The sequence below is a fragment of the Urocitellus parryii genome, unplaced genomic scaffold (genome assembly GCF_045843805.1).
Source record: "Urocitellus parryii isolate mUroPar1 unplaced genomic scaffold, mUroPar1.hap1 Scaffold_152, whole genome shotgun sequence".
Taxonomy (NCBI): domain Eukaryota; kingdom Metazoa; phylum Chordata; class Mammalia; order Rodentia; family Sciuridae; genus Urocitellus; species Urocitellus parryii.
The window spans coordinates 315,596-335,834 of NW_027552075.1; the positions used below are offsets into that span (position 1 = coordinate 315,596).

Consider the following 20,239-nt stretch of genomic DNA (forward strand, 5'->3'; position numbering starts at 1 on the left):
TACTACCCCTGCCTCCACTTGCCTTAACAGTCAAGGGAATAGACATATAAACAAATAAGTGTAATAAAGTAGGTGAGATATTAGAGGCCTGAGGACTCTGAGAATATGGTGGAGGTGACTGAGAAAAGGCTCCATAGAAGAGACATCCTTGAGCAAGGTCAGAGGGTTGTGTGAGTGCTGACCTCAAGGTTCACAAAGAGCATTCCAGGCAGAGGGGACAGTGTAAGCAAAGGCACAAAGGTATTAGCGGCCCCAGGAATTGTAAGATCTACAAATAGTTCAACCAGGTTGAAGCATGAGGTGCCAGGGTTCAGCATGATGTGGCTGGGGACAGAAAATCCAGAATTAAGGTTGTGACCAGGCACTATGGTAGTGCCTGTAGTCCCAGCTACTCAAGGCATTGAGGCAAGAGGATCAGTTAAGCCCAGGAATTGGAGTCTGGCCTAGGCAACATGGAAAGACCCTGTCTCAAAAAAAAAAAAAAAAAAAAACCTGAATCAAGGAATGTCTTGTTTGCAGCCATTGTAAGAGTTTTGGTAGCAGGTGACTTAAAAAGATGAGGATGAAGGCAGGGAGACCAGGTGGGAAATAATTGGAAGAGCTCGGGACTCAGGAGGTTGAGGTAGGAAGGTGGCAAGTTTGAGGCCAGCCTCAGCAACTTAGTGAGACTCTGTCTCAAAATAAAAAATATAATAATAATAATAATAATAATAATAATAATAAAGTCTGGGGACATAACTCAGAGGTAAAGTTCCCCTGGGTTCAATCCCCAGCACCAAAAAAGAAAGAAAAAGAAGGAATGAAAGAAGGAAGGAAGGATGGAAGGAAGAGCTCCGTTGCTCAGATGACAGGACAGTTGGGAAGGAGATCAGCAGGGGTGAATCTGGGAGTTCAGGGGAAGAATTGGTAACTGATTGGATGTTGGGGTTGAGGTGGGAAATAGTTTGGGGAACTCTCAGTTCCTGACTTGGCAACCAGGTGGAGTCACCAACTCAATGCAGTCACTGAGCCTAGAGGCCAGTGTGAGGCTAGTCTGGAGGAGGCTAGTCATCGAATTAAGATGTCCAGGAAGTCATTAGCTGTTAGAGTGAGTACAGTGTAAGGAAAAGATGCAGAGAGACTGAAGACAAAGGAGGGCACAGGCCTGGGAGCAGCTTTGGAAGAATGAGGAGATAGGTACTAGCCAGCCTTTATCTTTACCTACAAATCCTGCTTTATTTCCAGCCTTCCTTTTGTGGTCCAGAGTCCTATGACACTTCCTGGTCACCTCACTTTGGATCTTGTCTTGATTATAGGCATGTATATTCTACTCTTAAATCTATTAGGTATACCTGGCCTGGGATTCTGGGAAAACTACATTGGTGGATTTTTGTTTTTTTGTTTTTGTTTGTTTTGTGTGTGTGTGTGTGTGTGTGTGTGTGTGTGTGTGTGTGTGTTTTGCTGGGGGTGGAACCCAGGTCCTTGCACATGCTGGCAAGCACTTTACCAGTGAGTTACATTCTAGCCCTCACATATGTTCCACTCTTAAATCTGTTAGGGTGTTTATACCTACTAGTTACAGAAGCCCTAATTCAAACTGGTTTAAATGGTAGGTGAGTTTTTTATTTCATCTAACTACAAGTCCCTGAGGTAGGACAGATCTGAGAGGTGGTTTATTTCTGCTATCTTTGGATCTGGCATCATCTTCAGAATGGTGGTAGACTGGAAGCTATAGACATCACATCCAAATGCAACAGTGCCCCTCCACCTTGCAGTAAGGTCCTTCCTCCTCCCAGGACACACAGCAATCACCAAGAGAATGCCATGCTCTGACTGGCTGAGGCTAATTAGAATCCTCCATAGGAGGATTTATGGGGTATAGCTTAGTATCCCCAGCACCACTCACATACACACAAAAATCACCAATATAGTTTAAGATCAAGTTTTTCTAGACCCTAAATAAAACCAGGGTCTAGGTGAGAAATAAAAGGAAGGCAGGGGATGCTGATAGGTAGCAATAGTATCTACCTTGATTCTCAGTTTTCTTATGGAAGGGTAAACTTTGAAGAAAGTTTCTGCATTTCTTTACTGGAGAGAGCATATGCCTAATTTATCACTTCTTTTTTTCTTCCACAGCTCCTTCATTCCTAAATTCATCACCCACCTCTTCAAGTGCAAGCCAATTAGCATGGTGGGAGCAGAACAGGTGAGGTGAACTTTATATTGGACTGTTTCTTAGAGCTTTTGTCATGGATCCGGCACATATCTTAGGACAGATCTACTCTGGAGAAATAAAATGACTGAAAGTGTTTTTGGAGTGTGAAAGGGTCATGGCTCTAGATTAAATAGTCAGAGAAGGTTTCTCCAAGGACTGATGCTTGAGAAAACACTTCAAGCAGAGGGAGCAGCAAAGCTTCTGATTGGTTTGAACCCACAGTGACTGGACTAAGACCCTTATGAGAGAGAGGCTTATCTGTTTGATACTGAGCAACTCAGATCACCTCCCCTAAGAAACTTCATGATTAGCTTCCCCCTGCTTGCTTGAATTTTATACAAACTAAGGCTCCTCTTAGTTTGTCCCCTTGGCACTGATGGATTGGCTTATGTGCTACAGCACAGCTACCTCTTTTCAGCTGCTACCTAGTCAGACCATCTGAAATAGGCAATTTGAGTTCAATAAGCAGTTTAAGCTGCTTTTAAAAGAAAAACCAAAAAATCAGAAAGAGCTGGGGATGGGCTAGGGATATGGTTCAATCGTAGAGGCATATGTGTGGCCATAGGCTCCTCCCCAGCACCACAAAGGGTGGTAAAGCATTCCTGGGTTTAATCTCCAACACTACAAAAAGAAATGAAAAGAAAAACAATAATATTCGTATTCAATCCCTACTTTGTTTTTGGGTTTTGTTTTGTTTTGTTTTGTTTTGTTTTTTGGTACTGAAGATCAGACTCAGAGGTGCTTTACGCCTGAGCTACATGCCTAGCTCTTTTTATTTTTTATTTCAAAATGGGATCTTGCTAAATTACTGAGGCTGACCTCGAACTTGAGATCCTCCTGCTTCAGACTCCTGAGTCGATTATGGGTGTGTTCCACTGTGCCTAGCTTCTACCCCTAATTCTTTCAAAATACCACTTAAATGCAAAGTATGCATGTACTAATCAAAAATGATTCACATATTCAATAAAATAAATCCTCTCTAGACATTTTATCTGTAAACTCTTAAGAAAACATGTAAGAAGATTGTATAATTCGAGATACTTTTGTAAACCCTGTCCTTCCACCAAATTCATCAAGAGTGGCAGAGGATCCATCTCTCACAGCTCACTGCTGTGTTGGTCCTAGTCATGCCTCTCAGTTAGAGGGCAGATTAACATGTGCCATTGGGCATTGTGTTCTCTCATGAGATTCAAAGCCAGGTGTAAGATCTGTGTATGACAAGATCTCTTGAATCAGATAAGTGCAGAGTGAGCTAGCATCAGTCCAGGTTATAAAGTGGCAATATGGTATGAGCATTCACGTTGGTAGTGCTAGAATCCCAAAGGTCAGAAGCTGAAACTTGTTTCTGCAACACAGCAACCATTAGTCCTTAGGCAGATATTTAACCTGGCATCACTTCACTTTCCTCAACTATAAAATAGATGTAACCAGTGCCACCTGTTATGAGGATTCACCAACACGATGCACATGGCGTGCTTGGGACCAGTTCTGGCACATGGTCAGGCCACACTAAATGCCAGCTCTTAGTGAGGTTAAGCTTCCTCAGACCAGGGACATGACCTTGTCTCTGTTTTTATTGCCCATCTTCCCTAATAACTCTTCCACATGCAGCCTATGTAGAAATATTCATTGCTTGCCACAGGCACTCTGTCTGACCAGCTTTAGCCAGAGTCAAAAGTGTTGTCTCAGAAAGCTTCCTGGGAGGTTGTGCAGATTCAGACACTGACTGGGCCTGACTGCAGCAGTTCAGCACTCTGAAATTCTTGACCCCTGCATGTCTTAAGCATAGAGCTCATTCTCTCTGTCGGAAGCAGCAAGCAGCGGGATGATGCCCTGACATGCTGTCTACAGTTTCTTCTTCTTTTTTTTTATACTTAAGTCATTTTTTAAATTTTTGTTTTAATTTCTTGATTTAAACTATATTATTTATTTTTTTATTTGTTTTAATTAGTTACACATGACAGTACAATATTCAAATGTATGATATGTCAAGGTCACTATACTATCATGTCTGCAGTTTCATTAGCATGTGTTTACCAGCAATTCATTCTCTTCACCTTGTCATTGTATGTGATCAGAAAGGATACAGAGTGATTAAGATCTGTGTGTCTGGGAGAAGCTATAGAGTTCTGGGTGACTGTGTTTCTGTCTACAGACTTGGTGAAGCCTCTAGACACAGAACTGATCAGAGGAAAGGTGTTCTGAGTTTATAGCTTTGCTCAGGCCTTGCAGCTGGGTTAATATCTCATAACCATGATATTTTCACATTATCACACAAATTCAATATTGTATCAATTTTTCTTAGACTTTCTCTTCTTTAAAAGAACATTAGAATAATCAGCTCAGATCCAAAGCTAGTGTCTACAGAAAAGTATCATTTTGGCCAGTGTTTACTTCTTTCTGCTCTGAGATATGGATGAGAAAACCATCTGCTAAAACTAGAGCTTTACTTCAGCAGACCCCAGGCAAATACAAAGTAGAATCTTCACAGGTCTAGCCTGAGAGACTACAAGAGCAGTGTAGCCCTTGAAGGATTCCCATGTGAAGTTCAGATATTACTGGGTATATGCCTGCCCTGAGTATCGGGCTTTAAAGGCCAAGCTGTCATGTTGGTGGAGCCTGGTTCACTCGGGGGCAGCAGGATCATAGGAATCTAGAAGTGAACAAAGAGATGTTCATGGACCGAAACAGTTTCTGCCTCAAGTCGTGGAGTGGCTGAAATCCAAGCTTTAACAAAAGCTGTAAGATTCAAAGCTAAGATTTAGCCTAATCTCAGCTGTGTCTGCTTTGCCACAAAGGTACTAGCTCCTAAATTTAGGTTATCCTTCATTATTAATACCAAAAATGGAGAAGGAAATGTTTTTTGTTTTTTATTCATGTCCTGAGTACTACATAAAGTGAATTATTTATTTTTGGGCCTCAGAGTTCTCTTGAGCAAAATTGAAAGGGCACATGGAATTGAACCATACTGGTATTTATAATGCCTCTTTCTAGTTTGTAATTTTCAGAGAATCTTGTGGGATTTGCAGGGTCATTAATTAGTTTTACGACCGTGGCCATCTATAACTGAACACACAGCAGAAATGGAATGCCTGAGCTAGGATAGAGAAAGCACCAAGTATGATATAGGGGGAAAAAGACAGGGGGTCCAGTCCTCTCTCTCTTGTTAAAGGTCCCTGTGGTCTCAAACAGTTGCTTTCCTGCTCTGAGCTCTGTTTCTTCCTGTTTAAATAAGAACACTGAACCAGGTGCTCTCAAAAGCCCCTTCTAGATCTATCATATTGTGTAGTCTAAAATACTCTGAGCAGTATACTTTGTGTCTATAAAGTTATTTTCTTTTCCTTTGTATTATCTTTAGATACCATATTGACTTTTTAAAATTTGTGATATGTAACATAAAATTTACCATTTGGGGCTGGGATTGTGGCTCAGTGGTAAAGTGCTCACCTAGCACATGTGAGGTCCTGGGTTCGATCCTCAGCACCACATAAAAGTAAAATAAAGATATTGTGTCCAACTTTAAAAAAAGAAGAAGAATTAAAAAATTTACCACCAAGCTATTCCCCAGCCTTTTTTTATTTTTATTTTTTATTTTTTATTTTTAAGACAGGGTCTCATTCAGTGGCTTAGGGCCTCTCTAAATTGATCCTCCTGCCTCAGCGTCCTGAGTCACTGGGATTACAGTCATGTGTCACCTGCCCAACTCATGTTAACCATTTTTAAGTATCTGCTTAGTGTCTAGAAGTTTATATACATTTCTGTGCATCGATCTCCACCATCACCTCTGGACCTTTTTCCTCTTTCCCAACTGAATCTCTGTACCCATTCACTATCTAGTCCCCATTCTCTCCTGTCTCCAGCCCTGGAGTCACATCCTACTTTCTGTCTCTATAAATTGACTACTTTAAGTATTTCATACAGGTGGAATCATACAGTATTTGTCTTTTTCTGTCTGGCTGGTTTTAATTTCTTCCCAGTTCTTCTACATGTGTCAAAAATTTCTTCCTTAAGGCCAAGTAATATTTCATTACATGTATATGCCATATTTTGACCATATTGACTTTTTAAACTCACCTAATTCAAAGCCATCCAAACAAAAAAAATGTGTAAAGCAAATATAAAGATTTTTTTTTAAAGTACAAGCACCACAGAGAGGGAAAAAGAAAGTCAGATTTATATTTAGCATAGCAGTTGGAAAAATGAGAAAGTGGGATGGTTATTCTCTGGCACACTTCTTCTAGGTAAATGCCGAAAAGGTGGCTGGGTGTTTTAAGTAATCCTTAAAAACAAAATGGAGCTGAACACTATGGCACATGCCTATAATCCCAGAATCTTGGGAGGCTGAGACAGCCTAGGAAGTGTGAGTTTTATCCCCAGCATTGCCAAAAAAGCGGGGCAGGGTGATAATCTACCAGTAGAAAAGTGACAAAAGACCTTGAATTGACACTTCAAAAGAGAGGGAAAAAAAAGATATCCAGAAAGCACCTTAATCATCAGGGAAATGCAATTTAAAATCACAATGACATCTGAATGGCTAAATTTTTAAAAAGATTGACAAAACCAAGTGTTGATTAGGATGTAAAGCAATTGGAACTTGGATGTGTGCTGGCAGGAATGACAACTGGCATAACCACATTGGAACACTAGCTGGCAGTCTCTGCTGTAACTAACATGCCTGCCCATGATCCAGCAGTTCTCTTGAGTACTTTCCATGCTGGAGAAATGAGGGCTTGTGACCACCAAAAATACATACAAGAATGTGCATAGTAGGTTGATGGGTCATAAACTAATCTATGGTGATTGAGGGCAAAAGAGTGGTTCCCTTTGTTGGGAGCAAAGAGACCATTGACCAAAAAAAGAATGAAGGAGGCTTCAGGGAGGCCAGAAATGTCCTGTGTCTTCTAACAGGCAATAGGGTATGGTACACATGTAAAAGCTTCCTGAGCTGTATGCTTGGTATTTGTGTACTTAAAGTTTAATTAAGAAAGGTGACTGGCCAGGCGCAGTGGCACATGCCTGTAATCCCAGCCACTCAAGAGGCTGAGGCAGAAGGATCATGAGTTCAAAGCCAGCCTCAGCAACAGTGAAGTATTAAACAACTCAGGGAGACCCTGTCTCTAATAAAATACAAATTAGGGCTGGGGATGTGGCTGGTTGAGTGCCTCTGAGTTCAATCCCCAGTACCTCCCCCCCTCAAAAAAAAAGAAGATGGGGGGAGGGACTGGTGATATAGCTCCTGGCCCTGGGGTTTAAAACAGGAAAAAAAAAAAAAAAACAGTGACAAAGATGAAAGAGCTAAGAAGCAAGATATATTGCCCCCACCTTGGTCCATTCGTGATATCTTGACCTAGTCTCCCTATGCCACCTCACTGAAGAATTTTGCAGCACATATATGGTTCCTCGCCTTCTAGGAATGTGCCTTTAGCTTCTCTACTTAAGACTTTTCATCCCTACCAGTAGCTATAGTGTCCCCCAAAATTGCAGGAGGCAGTTTAAGAAGTGAGGCTCACTGGGCAAGGTGATGCACATCTGTAATCCCAGTGACTCAGGAGGCTAAGGCAAGAGGATCACAAGTGGGAGGCTAGCATCAGCAACTTAGAGAAGCCCTAAGCAACTTGGCGAGACCCTGTCTCAAAATAAAATATAAAATGACTCGGGGTGTTGCTCAGTGGTTAAGTGTCCCTCGATTCGATCCCCAGTACCAAAAAACAAAACAAGAAGTGAGGCTCTTTGCAGAGCTGGGGATCAAACCCTGGGGCCCTCAGTGACTTCACTTTTGCAGACACAGCACTCTGGCCAACATTGCACCTCAGCAGCTCACCAGCAGCACCCAGGAGCACCACCCCAAACACCTCTGAGGCACAAACAAATTTGGCAATGGCCTTCTTGCTCAGTGCCTCTGGCCTAAAGAGATGAACTAATGGCTGTTTTAAAGGTGAAACTTGGGGCAGATTTTCATGATAAATGGGACCTTTTATCTTCACTTCCCACAGACAGCTGCTAGTTCCTCTTTTCTGTCTACATCACTTACCTAAAGCCTGAGGTCAAGGTTTTCATCTCTTCATCTGTCTGGTAAAGTCATAATTTTATTGTCACTGGCCAGGGATGTCTTGTGCCAGATGTGGTGGTGGACATGTGTAATCCTAGTGACTTGGAAGGCTGAGGCAGGAGGATCACAAGTTTGAGGCCAGCCTCATCAACTTAGACTCTGTCTCAAAATAAATAAATATATAAGTAAATAAATAAGGGTGGGTATATATCTCAGTGGTAAAGTGCCCCCAGGTTTAATCCCCAGTCTATCACTCCTAACAACAGAATTATTTCTGGTTCATTCAAAACTCATCTTGTCACTTAAAACTATACAATTATTTATATATAATATATAAATTGGAAATTTATATATATTATATATAAATATTATATGTTTTGTAAAGTAAAAAAAATAGAAAAGTAGGGCTGGGGTTGTGGCTTAGTGGCAGAGTGCTTGCCTAGCATGTATGAGGCACTGGGTTTGATTCTCAGCACCATATATCAATAAATAAAATAAAGGTCCATTGACAACTAAAAAATATTTTTAAAAAATAGAAAAGTAGAAGGTATCCCCATATGTTTTAAAATATAATCATTGAGTATTTTTTTTCCTGCCAATAAATAAATGCCAAGACGTGACTTTGATTTTGACAAGGCTCTTAAAATTTGCTATATCGAAGACAAAGTTGCCAGGCCTCAAATGGCGTACTTTAAGAAAAAAAAAGAAAGATATTTCCTGTTAATAAAAGTATAGAAAATAATGTAAAGAACATCAGCTCACCACTTAGTAAAATCTGTGACATGGTCCCACTTTTTCTGTAGATTTTTTTTTTTTAATGTAAAGTAAATCGTTAACAGTTATTGCTGAAGCCTCCTGTGGATTCCACTCTGCCATTATCCTCTGTCCGTGCCCAGAGGTAAACACCACTCTCATTTTGATTTTTCCATTCCCATAAGTGTTTTGGTATGTTATACGTGTATATATATTCCCAAATGATACATGATTTTGTTTTGCTTATTTCTAAGCTTTATATAAATCATACCATATGTGTCATTTCCCCTCTTGCTTATTTTCCCCAATTCAGTGTTTTTTGAGATTAATTCATGTTGATGTGTGTCATTTGTGTTCACTCATTTTAACTTCAGCATCATATTCCATTGCATAAATATGCCACCATTTGTTTATTCATTCTCTTTTTTATGGACACTTAAATTGTTTCCAATATTTTGCAAACAGTGGGTGCAGAGAACATTTTTTTACATGGTCAAGTTCTCTAAAGGATGTAAGTAAAAATGCTCTGTTAGGTTATAAGTATCTTCAAGCAAGATGATATTACTGTTTCCATGCTTGAATCAATTTATAGTCACTATAAGTTTGAATTTCAATGCCACATCCATTTCAAGTTTGTTTGTTTGTTTGTTTGTTTGTTTTAATAGTCCTGGGCATCAAACCCAACGCCTTATGCATGCTAGGCAAGCTCTCTACCAGTGAGCTACACCCCAAACCCAGTCTTTTTCTTTATCAAACTTTAAAATTTTTGACTGTCTGATAGATATGAATGACATGTATTTATAGGGTTTTTTTAATATTTATTTTTTAGTTTTAGGTGGACACAATATCTTTGGGTTTTTTATTTTATTTTTTTATATGATACTGAGAATCGAACCCAGTGCCTCACTCATGCTAGGAAAGCACACTACGACTTGAACCACATCCCCAGCCCCTGTATTTATAGTTTTAATTGGCATTTACCAATTACTAATAATGCAATGCCTTTTGGTCATTTGAGTTTCCTCTTATGTGAATTACCTATTTGTATTCTTTGTCTCATTGATTTTTGTGTGTGTGTGTGTGTGTGTGTGCTGGAGATTGAATTTTTAGGGTCTCATTCATGAGGAGCATGCACTCTTAACACTGAGCTACATCCCCAACCCCAGTCTTTTTCTTCTTGATCTGTAGGAATTTTTATGTTTCTGCATATCATTCCTTGGTCAATATTATACTTAGCCTCTCCTGGTTTCTGGGATTTTTTTGGTTTTGGTTTTGTTTTTTTCTTTTTTGAGACAGTGTCACTAAATTGCCAAGACTGGTCTAGAAATTTCAGTCCTCCTGCCTCAAGCTCCCAAGTAGCTTGGATTACAGGTATGCACCTCTGTGCCATCTAGATAAAACACTGATGTCTTCCCAGAACCTTTTTTCCATTGTCAAAATTATAATCACCATAGCCTTACATTAATAGTGTCTCTTGTTCATTAGTTTGTCTTGGCAAGTTATTAAAAACATATGGATCATTGATGTTCTCATCTATAAAATAGAAATAACTACCTTCATAAGGACAGGGCCTCATGAAAACTGAATGTGATAAGCAGCTGGGCACAGTGGTTTACACCTGTAATCGCAGCTACTTGCAAGGCTAAGGGAAGAGGATCAAAAGTCCAAGACCAGCCTCTGCCACTTAGACCATGTCTCAAAATAAAATTTTAAAAATGGCTTGTGATGTAGATCAGTGGTACAGCACTGACCTGCCATGCTGAAGACCCTGGGTTCAGTTCCCAATACCAAAACAAACAAACAAGATGAAGACTAAATGCTAAATGTGATAAAACATTCCTAGCATCATTCCTAGCCATTGGTGGTCAGACAGAAAAGTTGATAGCCTTCCAAATAATTAGCATCCAGAACAAATAGGAAAAGTTGGATTGTTGCCAAGACTTATTTAAATTTGGTTAACTCTCCTACATTCTCACTAGCATCCAGGAAAAAAAAAAAAACACTAAAAACAGCAATAGCAAATTACCTTTTTTTGCCTAATGAATAAGCAATATATTTATGAAAGTTTTCATTGCTGATGAGAGTGAGCCTGGGCTGCTAGCAAGTGTGTATGTATTCTTCATTTGTAAAGAGGTTCAGATGTGAGGCTGGGGCTAGGGCTCAGTGATAATGTGCTCACTTGGCATACATGAGGCACTGGGTTCGATCCTCAGCACCACATAAAAAAATAAAAAATAGGGATATTGTGCATATATATACACACACACACACACACACACACATATATAAAATATCTGTCGGTATATAAAAAGAGGTTCGTATGTGTCAGGAACCCTAAAAATGTACTGCTTTGGACTCTCCCAAAGACTGCCATTTGTGCACCTAGAATATGTGTACAGGGCTGTCTACTACCTCACCATTTGTTGTTTTTTTTTTAAAATACATCTTCATTTTATTTATTTATGTGGTGCTGAGGATTGAACCCAGTGCCTCACACATGCAAGGCAACCACTGTACCACTGAGCCACAACCCCAGTCCACCATTTATTATTAATAATAAAAATCTAGGAACAAACTAAATAGATTGTTTAATATCTTAAACACACACACACATACACACACACACACACACACACACACACACCCTACAGAATATTGTATAGCCATTAAAAATCATGATTTTTTTCCAATACTGGATATTGAGCCCAGGGCCTCACACATGTTAGGCAAGCACTCTACAATTGAGCTACATCCCCAGCCCTTTTTTATTTTGAGGCAGGGTCTCACTAGGTTGCTGAGGCTGGCTTCAATCTTGAGATCCTCCTGCTTCAGCCTCCCAAGTAGCTGGGATTCCAGGCATGCACCACTAGCCCAGCTTCATGATTTTTTCCAGACTGCCAAGATGGGAAAATAGAATACAAAAACTTTATATGTTAAAGTGGAAAACCCAGGTTATAAAACTGAATACATACATATATACACATGCACAGAATATTGATTCTGATTTAGTTTTAAGTGCATAAACTGAACAGCAGGAATTATACCACATTTAACTGTAGTTTCTTATTTTCCCAGAATAAAGAAATTAAAAGTATTTTTTGTTGTTTATTTTCCAAATTTTCTGCAATGAGAGTATATTATGTATATAATTAGGAAAATGTGATTAATCTGATGGATTCATTTGGTGTCATGTCCCTGTGAAGTGGCTGGTAACACACTGCTTTCCCCACAGCTGCTGCTGGACACCCACTCCCTGAAGATGGTCCTGCTCGACCTCCCTTCCATTGGCTCACAGGTGGTGAGGAAGGCACCTGCCAGTTACACTAAGATTGTCGTGAAAGGCATGACCCGAGCTGAGATGATCCTCAAGGTAATGATTGTGTCTTCCTCAAGGATCCTGTTTTAAGGAACTAGTCATATATCTAATCCCATATCCAGGGGGTTCTGATTTTGAAAGCCCAGCATAAGGCCTATCCCCACCAGTCCTAAGGATCATCTGCATCCTTTGTTTAAACTAAATGTTGGCCTCATTAGATATTATTTGAAGTCAGTGGACAATTACTTGGGGACCAGTAATTCTTTCAGACAAAGGAATTCTTTGTTGTCATGAGATTTTCTTGTAATAAGATTTGGCCAAGACTGAGAGTTAGAAGGAGTTGCCACTGTGAATCAAGTTGTATAAGTTAGGAACTTTGCCTCTCAGCAGGAACATCAGTTATCCTCCACTCCCACATAAGCCTTTTTGGCTTTCTGTGCTTTACATCTTTAAATGAACTCAACAATGTTGTGGTAACAATCTAATCAGCAAATGGGTTTCTTGTTTGTTTCTTTGTTTTGATTTTAGCATCACTTAACAAGATATTGTACTTCAGCTGGTGCTGTCAAGAATGTCTTGAACACCTACCATGATTTCCAAGGATAACACGAGAAGAGGGGCAGAGGGTAGAGAACAAATAGTACTACCTGATAAGGCCTGAAAGTCCAGGGCCTGTAGGCTCTTCAGGCTCTCTTCCCAAACAATAACTCAAATGATGACAGGAGAAAAAAGTAGCTGCAGCCCACAGACACCATGGGACCAGGCAAAGGCCCCGCATAAGCCTTGAGCCATGGCCTGAGAAAACTGGAAGTAGCCTGATGGATTCTTCTCCAGCTGGTGTCCTCTCTGCAGAGAGAGCATACAGTTTGGGAGTAATCTGCCAAGGACTTTTGAAGGAGATACTCCTCACTGCTCCCTTACATTCTCAGGAATTCAAACTAAAATTATTTTGCTGAGGGAAGAAAAATCAGATTCTGCTTTCCAAAACCAAATGGAAATGAATCTGAGGGTTGCAGTGCCATCTGTTTGTATATTAATTGGTAGTTTAAGTAAATGTAGTTAAATGAAGTTCCAGATTTTAGGTCTTCAAAAGAGTAAGGAAGCTTTGGGATTTTTGTTTTTGAGAAGATCCACTCACATCAATTCCTTTTGTTGCCCGATTGTCAAGAATAGACAGAAGGAGTTGGGCATGGCACACACCTGTAATCCCAGTGACTCAGGAAGCTTAGGCAGGAGAATCACAAGTTCAAGGCCAGCCTCAGAAATTTAGGCCTTAAGCCTCTTAATGAGACCCTGTGTCAAAAAATAAAAAGGGCTGGGGCTATAGCTCAATGGTAAAACTCTCCTGGGTTCACTCCCCAGTACCAAAATAACAAAATAACAACAAAATGACAGAAGGAGCAGGCACCAGGTACCCATGAAAGGTCCAACCGGAGACCTTTGACACTGTGTTTCCCAAATGGTCCCTATTTTTTAAAAACATCTCCTGCCCAGACCCACTGAATTAGAATACACAGAAAAGAGACCCAGAAATCTGCACATTAAAATCAATCCTCCAGAGGGTTACAATGGCACACGCCTGTAATCCCAGTGGATTGGGAGGCTGAGGCAGGAGGATCCTAAGTTCAAAGCCAGCCTCAGCAACAGCGAGGCACTAAGCAACTCAGTGAGACCCTGTCTCTAAATAAAATACAAATAGGGCTGGGGATGTGGCTCAGTGGTTGAGTGCCCCTGAGTTCAATCCTTGGTACCAAAAAAAAAAAAGGGCGGGGGCGCTGGGGATATAGCTCAGTTAGTAGAGTGCTTGCCTTGCATGCACAAGACCCAGAGTTCAATCTCCAGCACCACCAAAAAACAAAAACAAAAAAATGGCAATCCTCCAAGTACACCAGTGCACCCTGTAATCTCAATGGCTTGGGAGCTGAGGCAGGAGGATTGTGAGTTCAAAGCAAGCCTCAGCAATGGCAAGGTGCTAAGCAACTCAGTGAGACCCTATCTCTAAATAAAATATAAAATAAGGCTTAGGGGCTGGGGGTGTGGCTCAGAGGTAGAGCGCTTGCCTAGAACGAGCCTTAAGGGCCTACTGTGTTCCTTCCCTTGGTAGGTAGTGATGGCCCCCCATGAGCCATTGGTGGTGTTTGTGGACAACTACATCAAACTCCTTACAGACTGTAACACAGAAACCTTCCAGAAGATACTGGACATGAAGGTGAGCTCAGTATCTTTTCTTGTCAACTCCTACTCATCCTTCTTACTCTAGGGGGTGGGATATGGGTTATGGAGGGGCTGCCTCAAAAATGCAGGTTGTGGACCCAGAGTGGTGGGTTGAAATCCCAGCAACTCAGGAGGCTGAGGTAGGAGGATCACAAATTTAAGGCCAGCCTCAGCAATTTAGCGAGACACTGTCTTTAAAAAATAAAAAGGGGCTGGGGATATAGATAAGTGGTAGAGCACTTCTGGATTCCATCTCCAGTACAAAAAAAAAAAAAAAAAAATCCATGTTGCTAGTCCTCCCTGCAATCTGGATTCCAGGAGGGTAGTCCTGGGCATGTTAGCTTCAGGGTTCTGGACCACCCTGCATGCCTGGAAGCTACTGCTCAGGAGAGGACAGAATGGAAGGAGCAGGAAGATCATCCTTCCATCTTTACCTGTCCTCCTCTCCAACCTTTCTTTCTCTCCAACCTTTCTTTCTCTCCTACCCAATTCCTTCGTTATTTCCTTCCTCCACTTTCTCCCAGGCTACTACTGAAGGCTGATAATTTCTCTGAAGAAAGCTTTTGTCCTTAGCCTGAAATAATTATGCTGATGGTAGAGGCCATGCCAACAGCAGACCCAGAAGTGCACTCTCTCTTTGGGCTATTGCAGAGCCACCTCCTGACCACTAACTCTCCTCTCTCTTCCACCCTCAGGGGCTGAAGAGAAGTGAGCAGAGCAACATGCTGGAACTCCTGCGCCAGAGACTTCCCACCCCGCCCTCAGGGGCAGATGGCTCCAGCTCTCTGTCCCTGATGGCTCCTACACCAGAGCAGGAATCATCTCGCATCCGCAAACTTGAGAAACTAATTAAGAAGAGACTTTAGGAGCACACGAGGGGCACTGAACCCAGTTCTTGGAAGCCCCAAGTGCCCCTGTACCCCTCCCCTACTCAGTGACTCATATCCTCAGTCATGAGTTTTTGGGACATTGAGGTTGCTACTGTGTCTCTCCCTGCCCTGTCTGAACTCCTGTCCCAGTGGGAGAAGCTGAGTAAGGACTGGGTTATAAAAAGGCAGTTTAGATTATCTCTCATTGCTGCCAAGGAGGCAGCATTGGGTGAAAGGCCCCAGTGGTTCAGTTGCTGTTTCCAGGCTGCCCTTGAAGGTCAAGTTGTCATTGGCTCTTGTAGCCTCACCGCGGCAGCCATACCCTCCAACACCTGGGCCCTACTCCCTGCACATGCCTGTCCAGCAACTTGGATGAGGAAGCCTGGATCTTGCTCCTTCCCCCTTCTGCAACTACTGGAGGTCACCTCTGCAGCCAGAACGCTGAGAATGTTCCTGGAATTGGTTGAGTGAATGGACTGCCAGATCACAGGGTTTAGTACTACCCTTTATGAAGACAGTGGAAGCATGTGCACTTTTCCATGTAAATCACAGTTTCCTGGTACCTTCCATTTGACATGGCCAAGTTTCCTGTGTTCTCATTTCTTGTTACTCTCCAAAGGAGAAAGGCCCTCTGTGTCTGTCACTCTGGAGGGCTGTATGAACCAAGCCTTGGAAGCAGACCAGGCTGGGGCTGCTGACCTGGAGAGGAGACAGTCCCAGATCTGACAGAGGGTTCTGGGGCTTGGGGTGTTGCTCAGTGGTAGAACGCTTGCCTGGCATGTGCAAGACCTGGGGCACCGAACCCTGTAAAAAATAACAAGTGGGTCTTGCTTGGCACAGTCACTGTGTTATGTGAGATTATTTTCTCCATTTCTTTATTCTCACTCTGTTCCTAACTTCTTGGGAAGCAGTTGACTTCTATATAGGAAAACCAGGAAGTTCTCTTGGAAAACCTTTCCTAGTTTTTTCCTGCAGATGAACTATGGGAGGGAATAGATAGCCTGTACCATCTGATGTCCTTCCTGCTCATTCACTTTCAAATCCAGAGAACTCTCCAGAGTCACCTGAAACAACAAAGGTGGTGTACAGTGCATACATCACAGTATTAATGAGAGAGAACCTGGGTCTTTGGATACCAGGAACACAAGATTGACCTTACTCGCCAAGCTCAGAACTGGCCTGGCCCAGAACACAGCCTGGGCCCAGACTGCCCTTCATGTCCACCCACTGGCTCTAAGCAGCAGAACTTTGCAGAAAATTGCTCTATAGAGCCACTTCAGTCCCCTGCATCATCCTACACACAGAGGACAGGCACCATACCAGGTAGTTTCCCTAATTCTCTTATACTACTCCACACTGTTTCCCTCCCTCCCTCCCCCCCTCTGACCCTGTCCATTAGTTCCAGGTTTGAAACCCCACCTCCGCCCTGTGCTGGAGATGGAACCCAAGGCCTCAGGCATGCTGGGTGAGACATGTTCTATCACTAAGCCACACCCCCAGCTACAGAGCCTCATTTCTTCATTAGCTTCCAGCCTGTCCTTGCTAATTAGTAGAAGTATTGAAAACACTAAGAAGAAAATCAGTAGTGAAGAGATATGGCCTTTAGTTGAGCTCTGTTAGGAGAAGATTCAAGATTAGAGAAGTGCAGGAGGAGTGGGGAGGGGGTTGGGAGGCTCAGTCTAAGAGGGATTCCTCTGTGCTATCGTGTTGCTTTGGTAAGGTTATATGCACTAATTGAAAGAAGGGGTGGTGGGCCAGTCTCCAAACAGCACAGCCAATTCAGCCGTCTGTCATCAACCTAGGGAGGCTGGGAAAGCCAGTGGACTCCTGCACCTGGTTCTTGTCACTCTTCAGTGTTTACAGATCCACACTTCTCTTTTTAGTTCATTCATGAGGAGTCATTTTTCTGGACATCTCTATAATGGCATTGAGATGTCAGACTGCTGTTTTTCCCAGTTGGTGGTCACCGCCAGGGAAGTTGCTTTCCTGATTTATTACATTGTCAGTAATCCCCAAGGAGCCAACAGATGTCAGTTGGAGTTATGTTCAGTGTCTCATTGATGGGGACTGAATACCGGGTGTGCATCCTGGAGAGACAGCATGTTTCTCACCTGGGGGTATGCATCAGAATCACCTGGGGCCCTTTTAAAAAATTGTAGATGCCTGGAGATTTTGACTCAGTAAGTCTGCAGTGGGGCCTGGCGTGTAGGCTTAAAAGCTCCATAGGTGATTACATTTGTCTGTCAGTATCCACGGAGGATTGGTTCCAGAACCCCCTCCCTGTACTCCAGTGGATATCAAAATCTGCAGATGCTTGAGTCCCCTCATATAACTGGCATAGCATTTGCCTACACTTTAAACACATCTTCCTGTATACTTTAAATCATCTCTGGACCTCTTATAATACCTAACTTGGTAGAAATACTACACAAATAGTTGTTGTACTGTGTTATTTAAAGATCTGTACTTATTCCATGTAGGCACAGTTTAAGTGTTGTTTTTTGTTTGTTTGTTTGTTTTCCAAATACTTTTGATTGAATCCACGGTTGTGTATCCACAGATATAGATGACTGACTGTGTGAGGTTTATTCTTTGCTAAGAACCATTGCAATACAGAGAAATTCACTTTATTAAAGGGTTCCTGTAGCCCGTTTTCATAAATGTATATTTTTCTGGTTCTCTGAGTATAACTACAGTACAGTGGTCTTTGCTTATAGCTAGCAGCTTTAATTTCAAACTCATTTAGGACATGCCAGGAGTTTCACTCTCATTCAGTACTGATGAATAGTCTTCCTTTTTTGATGACCAAACCTCAAATAGAAGCTTTATTTATTATTGCCACTTCAAAATAACATACATAGCCAGGTGCAGTGGTACACACCTGTAACACCAGTGACTCAGGAGGCTTGGGCAAGAGGATCACAAGTTCAAGGCCAATCTCAAAAATTTAAGCCCTAAGCATCTTAGTGAGACCCTGTCTCAAAAAATAAAAAGGGCTGGGGATATAGCTCAGTGGTAAAACTCCCCTGGGTTCAATTCCCAGTACAAAAAAAAAAAAATTAAAAATGACAGAAGGAACAGGCACTGGGTGCCCATGAAATGCTTCCAACAGGAGACCTTTGACACTGTGTTTCCCAAATGGTTCCTATTTTTTAAAAACATCTCCTGCCCAGGCCCACTGGATTAGAATATACAGAGAAGAGATCCAGAAACCTGCACATTAAAACACAATCTTCCAGCTGGGCTTAGTGTCACACCTGTAATCCCAATGGCTTGGGAGACTGAGGCAGGAGGATCCCGAGTTCAAAGCCAGCCTCAGCAACAGCGAGGCACTAAGCAACTTAGTGAGACCCTGTCTCTAAATAAAATATAAATAGGGCTGGGGATGTGGCTCAGTGGCTGAGGGCTCCTGAGTTCAAACCCCGGTACCTCCCAAAAATGATGGCAATGTACATAAGGAGTAGCGATTGATTAAAGCAGCATCTGATAACTAGTTCAACTAACCTTGAATATTATTTCCATTCCTCCCCTACTTTCTCTAGCCTATTTAATTTTTTTTTATATGATGATACCCAAGATTGAACTCACAGGCGCTTAACCACTGAGCCCCATCCCCGGACCTTTTTTATTTTTTATGTTGAGACAGGGCCTCACTAAATTGCTGAGGCTGGCTTTGAACTTTTAATCCTCCTGCATCCGCCTCCTGGGCTGCTAGGATTACAGGCGTGTGCCATTGCACACAGCTCTCTAGCCTCTTTAAAAACAAAAACAACTTTGAAGTCTCCTCGTGGTTAAAATAAATATTGATAAATTATAAATCGCTAAAGAATTCAGTGTTGCTCTTATTATGGAGAGGCTTCCTGGAGAGCTGGCTTAGAGGTGCCAGGGTGGAGAAGTCCTGTTTGGACTATACCCGTGAAGCGGGAGCTACAATAGACAGGGAAGTTTCCATCTCCAAGTTGGGTTCTGAAACTGAAGCTAATGCTGCTCCTTCCTCTCTGGTGGTGCCTAGTGTGTGAGGCCCTGGGTTCAATCCCCAGTGCTGAAAAGCAAAAATAAAAACCTTCCTCTCTGGCAGAACAAAGAGCCAGTACCCAAGTCTCTGTCCAGCACCCATAGAAGGTGCCTATTTTCTCATGTCTAGGTAGTGCCTTGGTGTGGATCAAGCAGATGTAACAGTGACAGGGCAGACAGGGTGGGAGAGCAGGCCCAAGGCTGCTGCCCGATGTGGGGGATGTTCCTCGGGCTCCTCCTGAATTGCTGTTGAACAAGGAAGCTTGGTTCCCTGTTTACAGAATACTAGGGGAAATGCCAGAAGTGAACAGCTGGAAATGTAATTCCTCTCCCTAGGAAGAAAAGTCTCAAAATAACTAACTTGCTTGAAGGTGAAGGCAAGTGTTCCACAGTTTTTTGTCTACTCCAAGTCAGACATTCCTAAAAATAAAATGGTTAGAACTGACTGCATTGGGCCATTTAAGCACTAGCCTTGGAAACATGGACTCATGAAAATCCATGCAGATGTAAGGAATACCATTGCATTTTATATATTAAATAAAATTTTCCAGTCCCATCCTAGCATTCATCAAAATAGCCTCTTGGACCCTCAGAGTTATACACCTTTGGGAGATCTAAATTGCTTTAAAATAAAGGAATTACTTTTTTGTGTAAATATCTTTCATTTTGCCCATCTGGAAGTGATTTCTTGGTGCATATTGGAGCACAAAATACTGCAGTTAATTAAAGCATTACTGGATGTCATTTGCTAGAATGTCTTTCCCTACTGCTGACAGAAAACAGAAGGGACTATAGGAAAGAATTAGCAAGCCCATGAACCTTAGGCTCCC

The 20,239-nt window shown here is 42.0% G+C and overlaps 1 protein-coding gene across 1 annotated transcript in view; it reads left to right on the forward strand.

Moving 5' to 3' along the window:
• The window catches only part of LOC144251699 (vacuolar protein sorting-associated protein 53 homolog), a 141,567-nt gene extending 123,333 nt beyond the window's left edge, over nt 1-18,234 (forward strand). The window contains exons 19-22 of the mRNA XM_077794467.1: nt 2,116-2,185; nt 12,229-12,366; nt 14,417-14,521; nt 15,222-18,234. Coding sequence (XP_077650593.1) covers nt 2,116-2,185; nt 12,229-12,366; nt 14,417-14,521; nt 15,222-15,392 — 484 coding nt within the window. The 3' untranslated portion in view covers nt 15,393-18,234. The remainder of the gene's footprint in view (nt 1-2,115; nt 2,186-12,228; nt 12,367-14,416; nt 14,522-15,221) is intronic.
• Nucleotides 18,235-20,239: the final 2,005 nt, after the last annotated feature.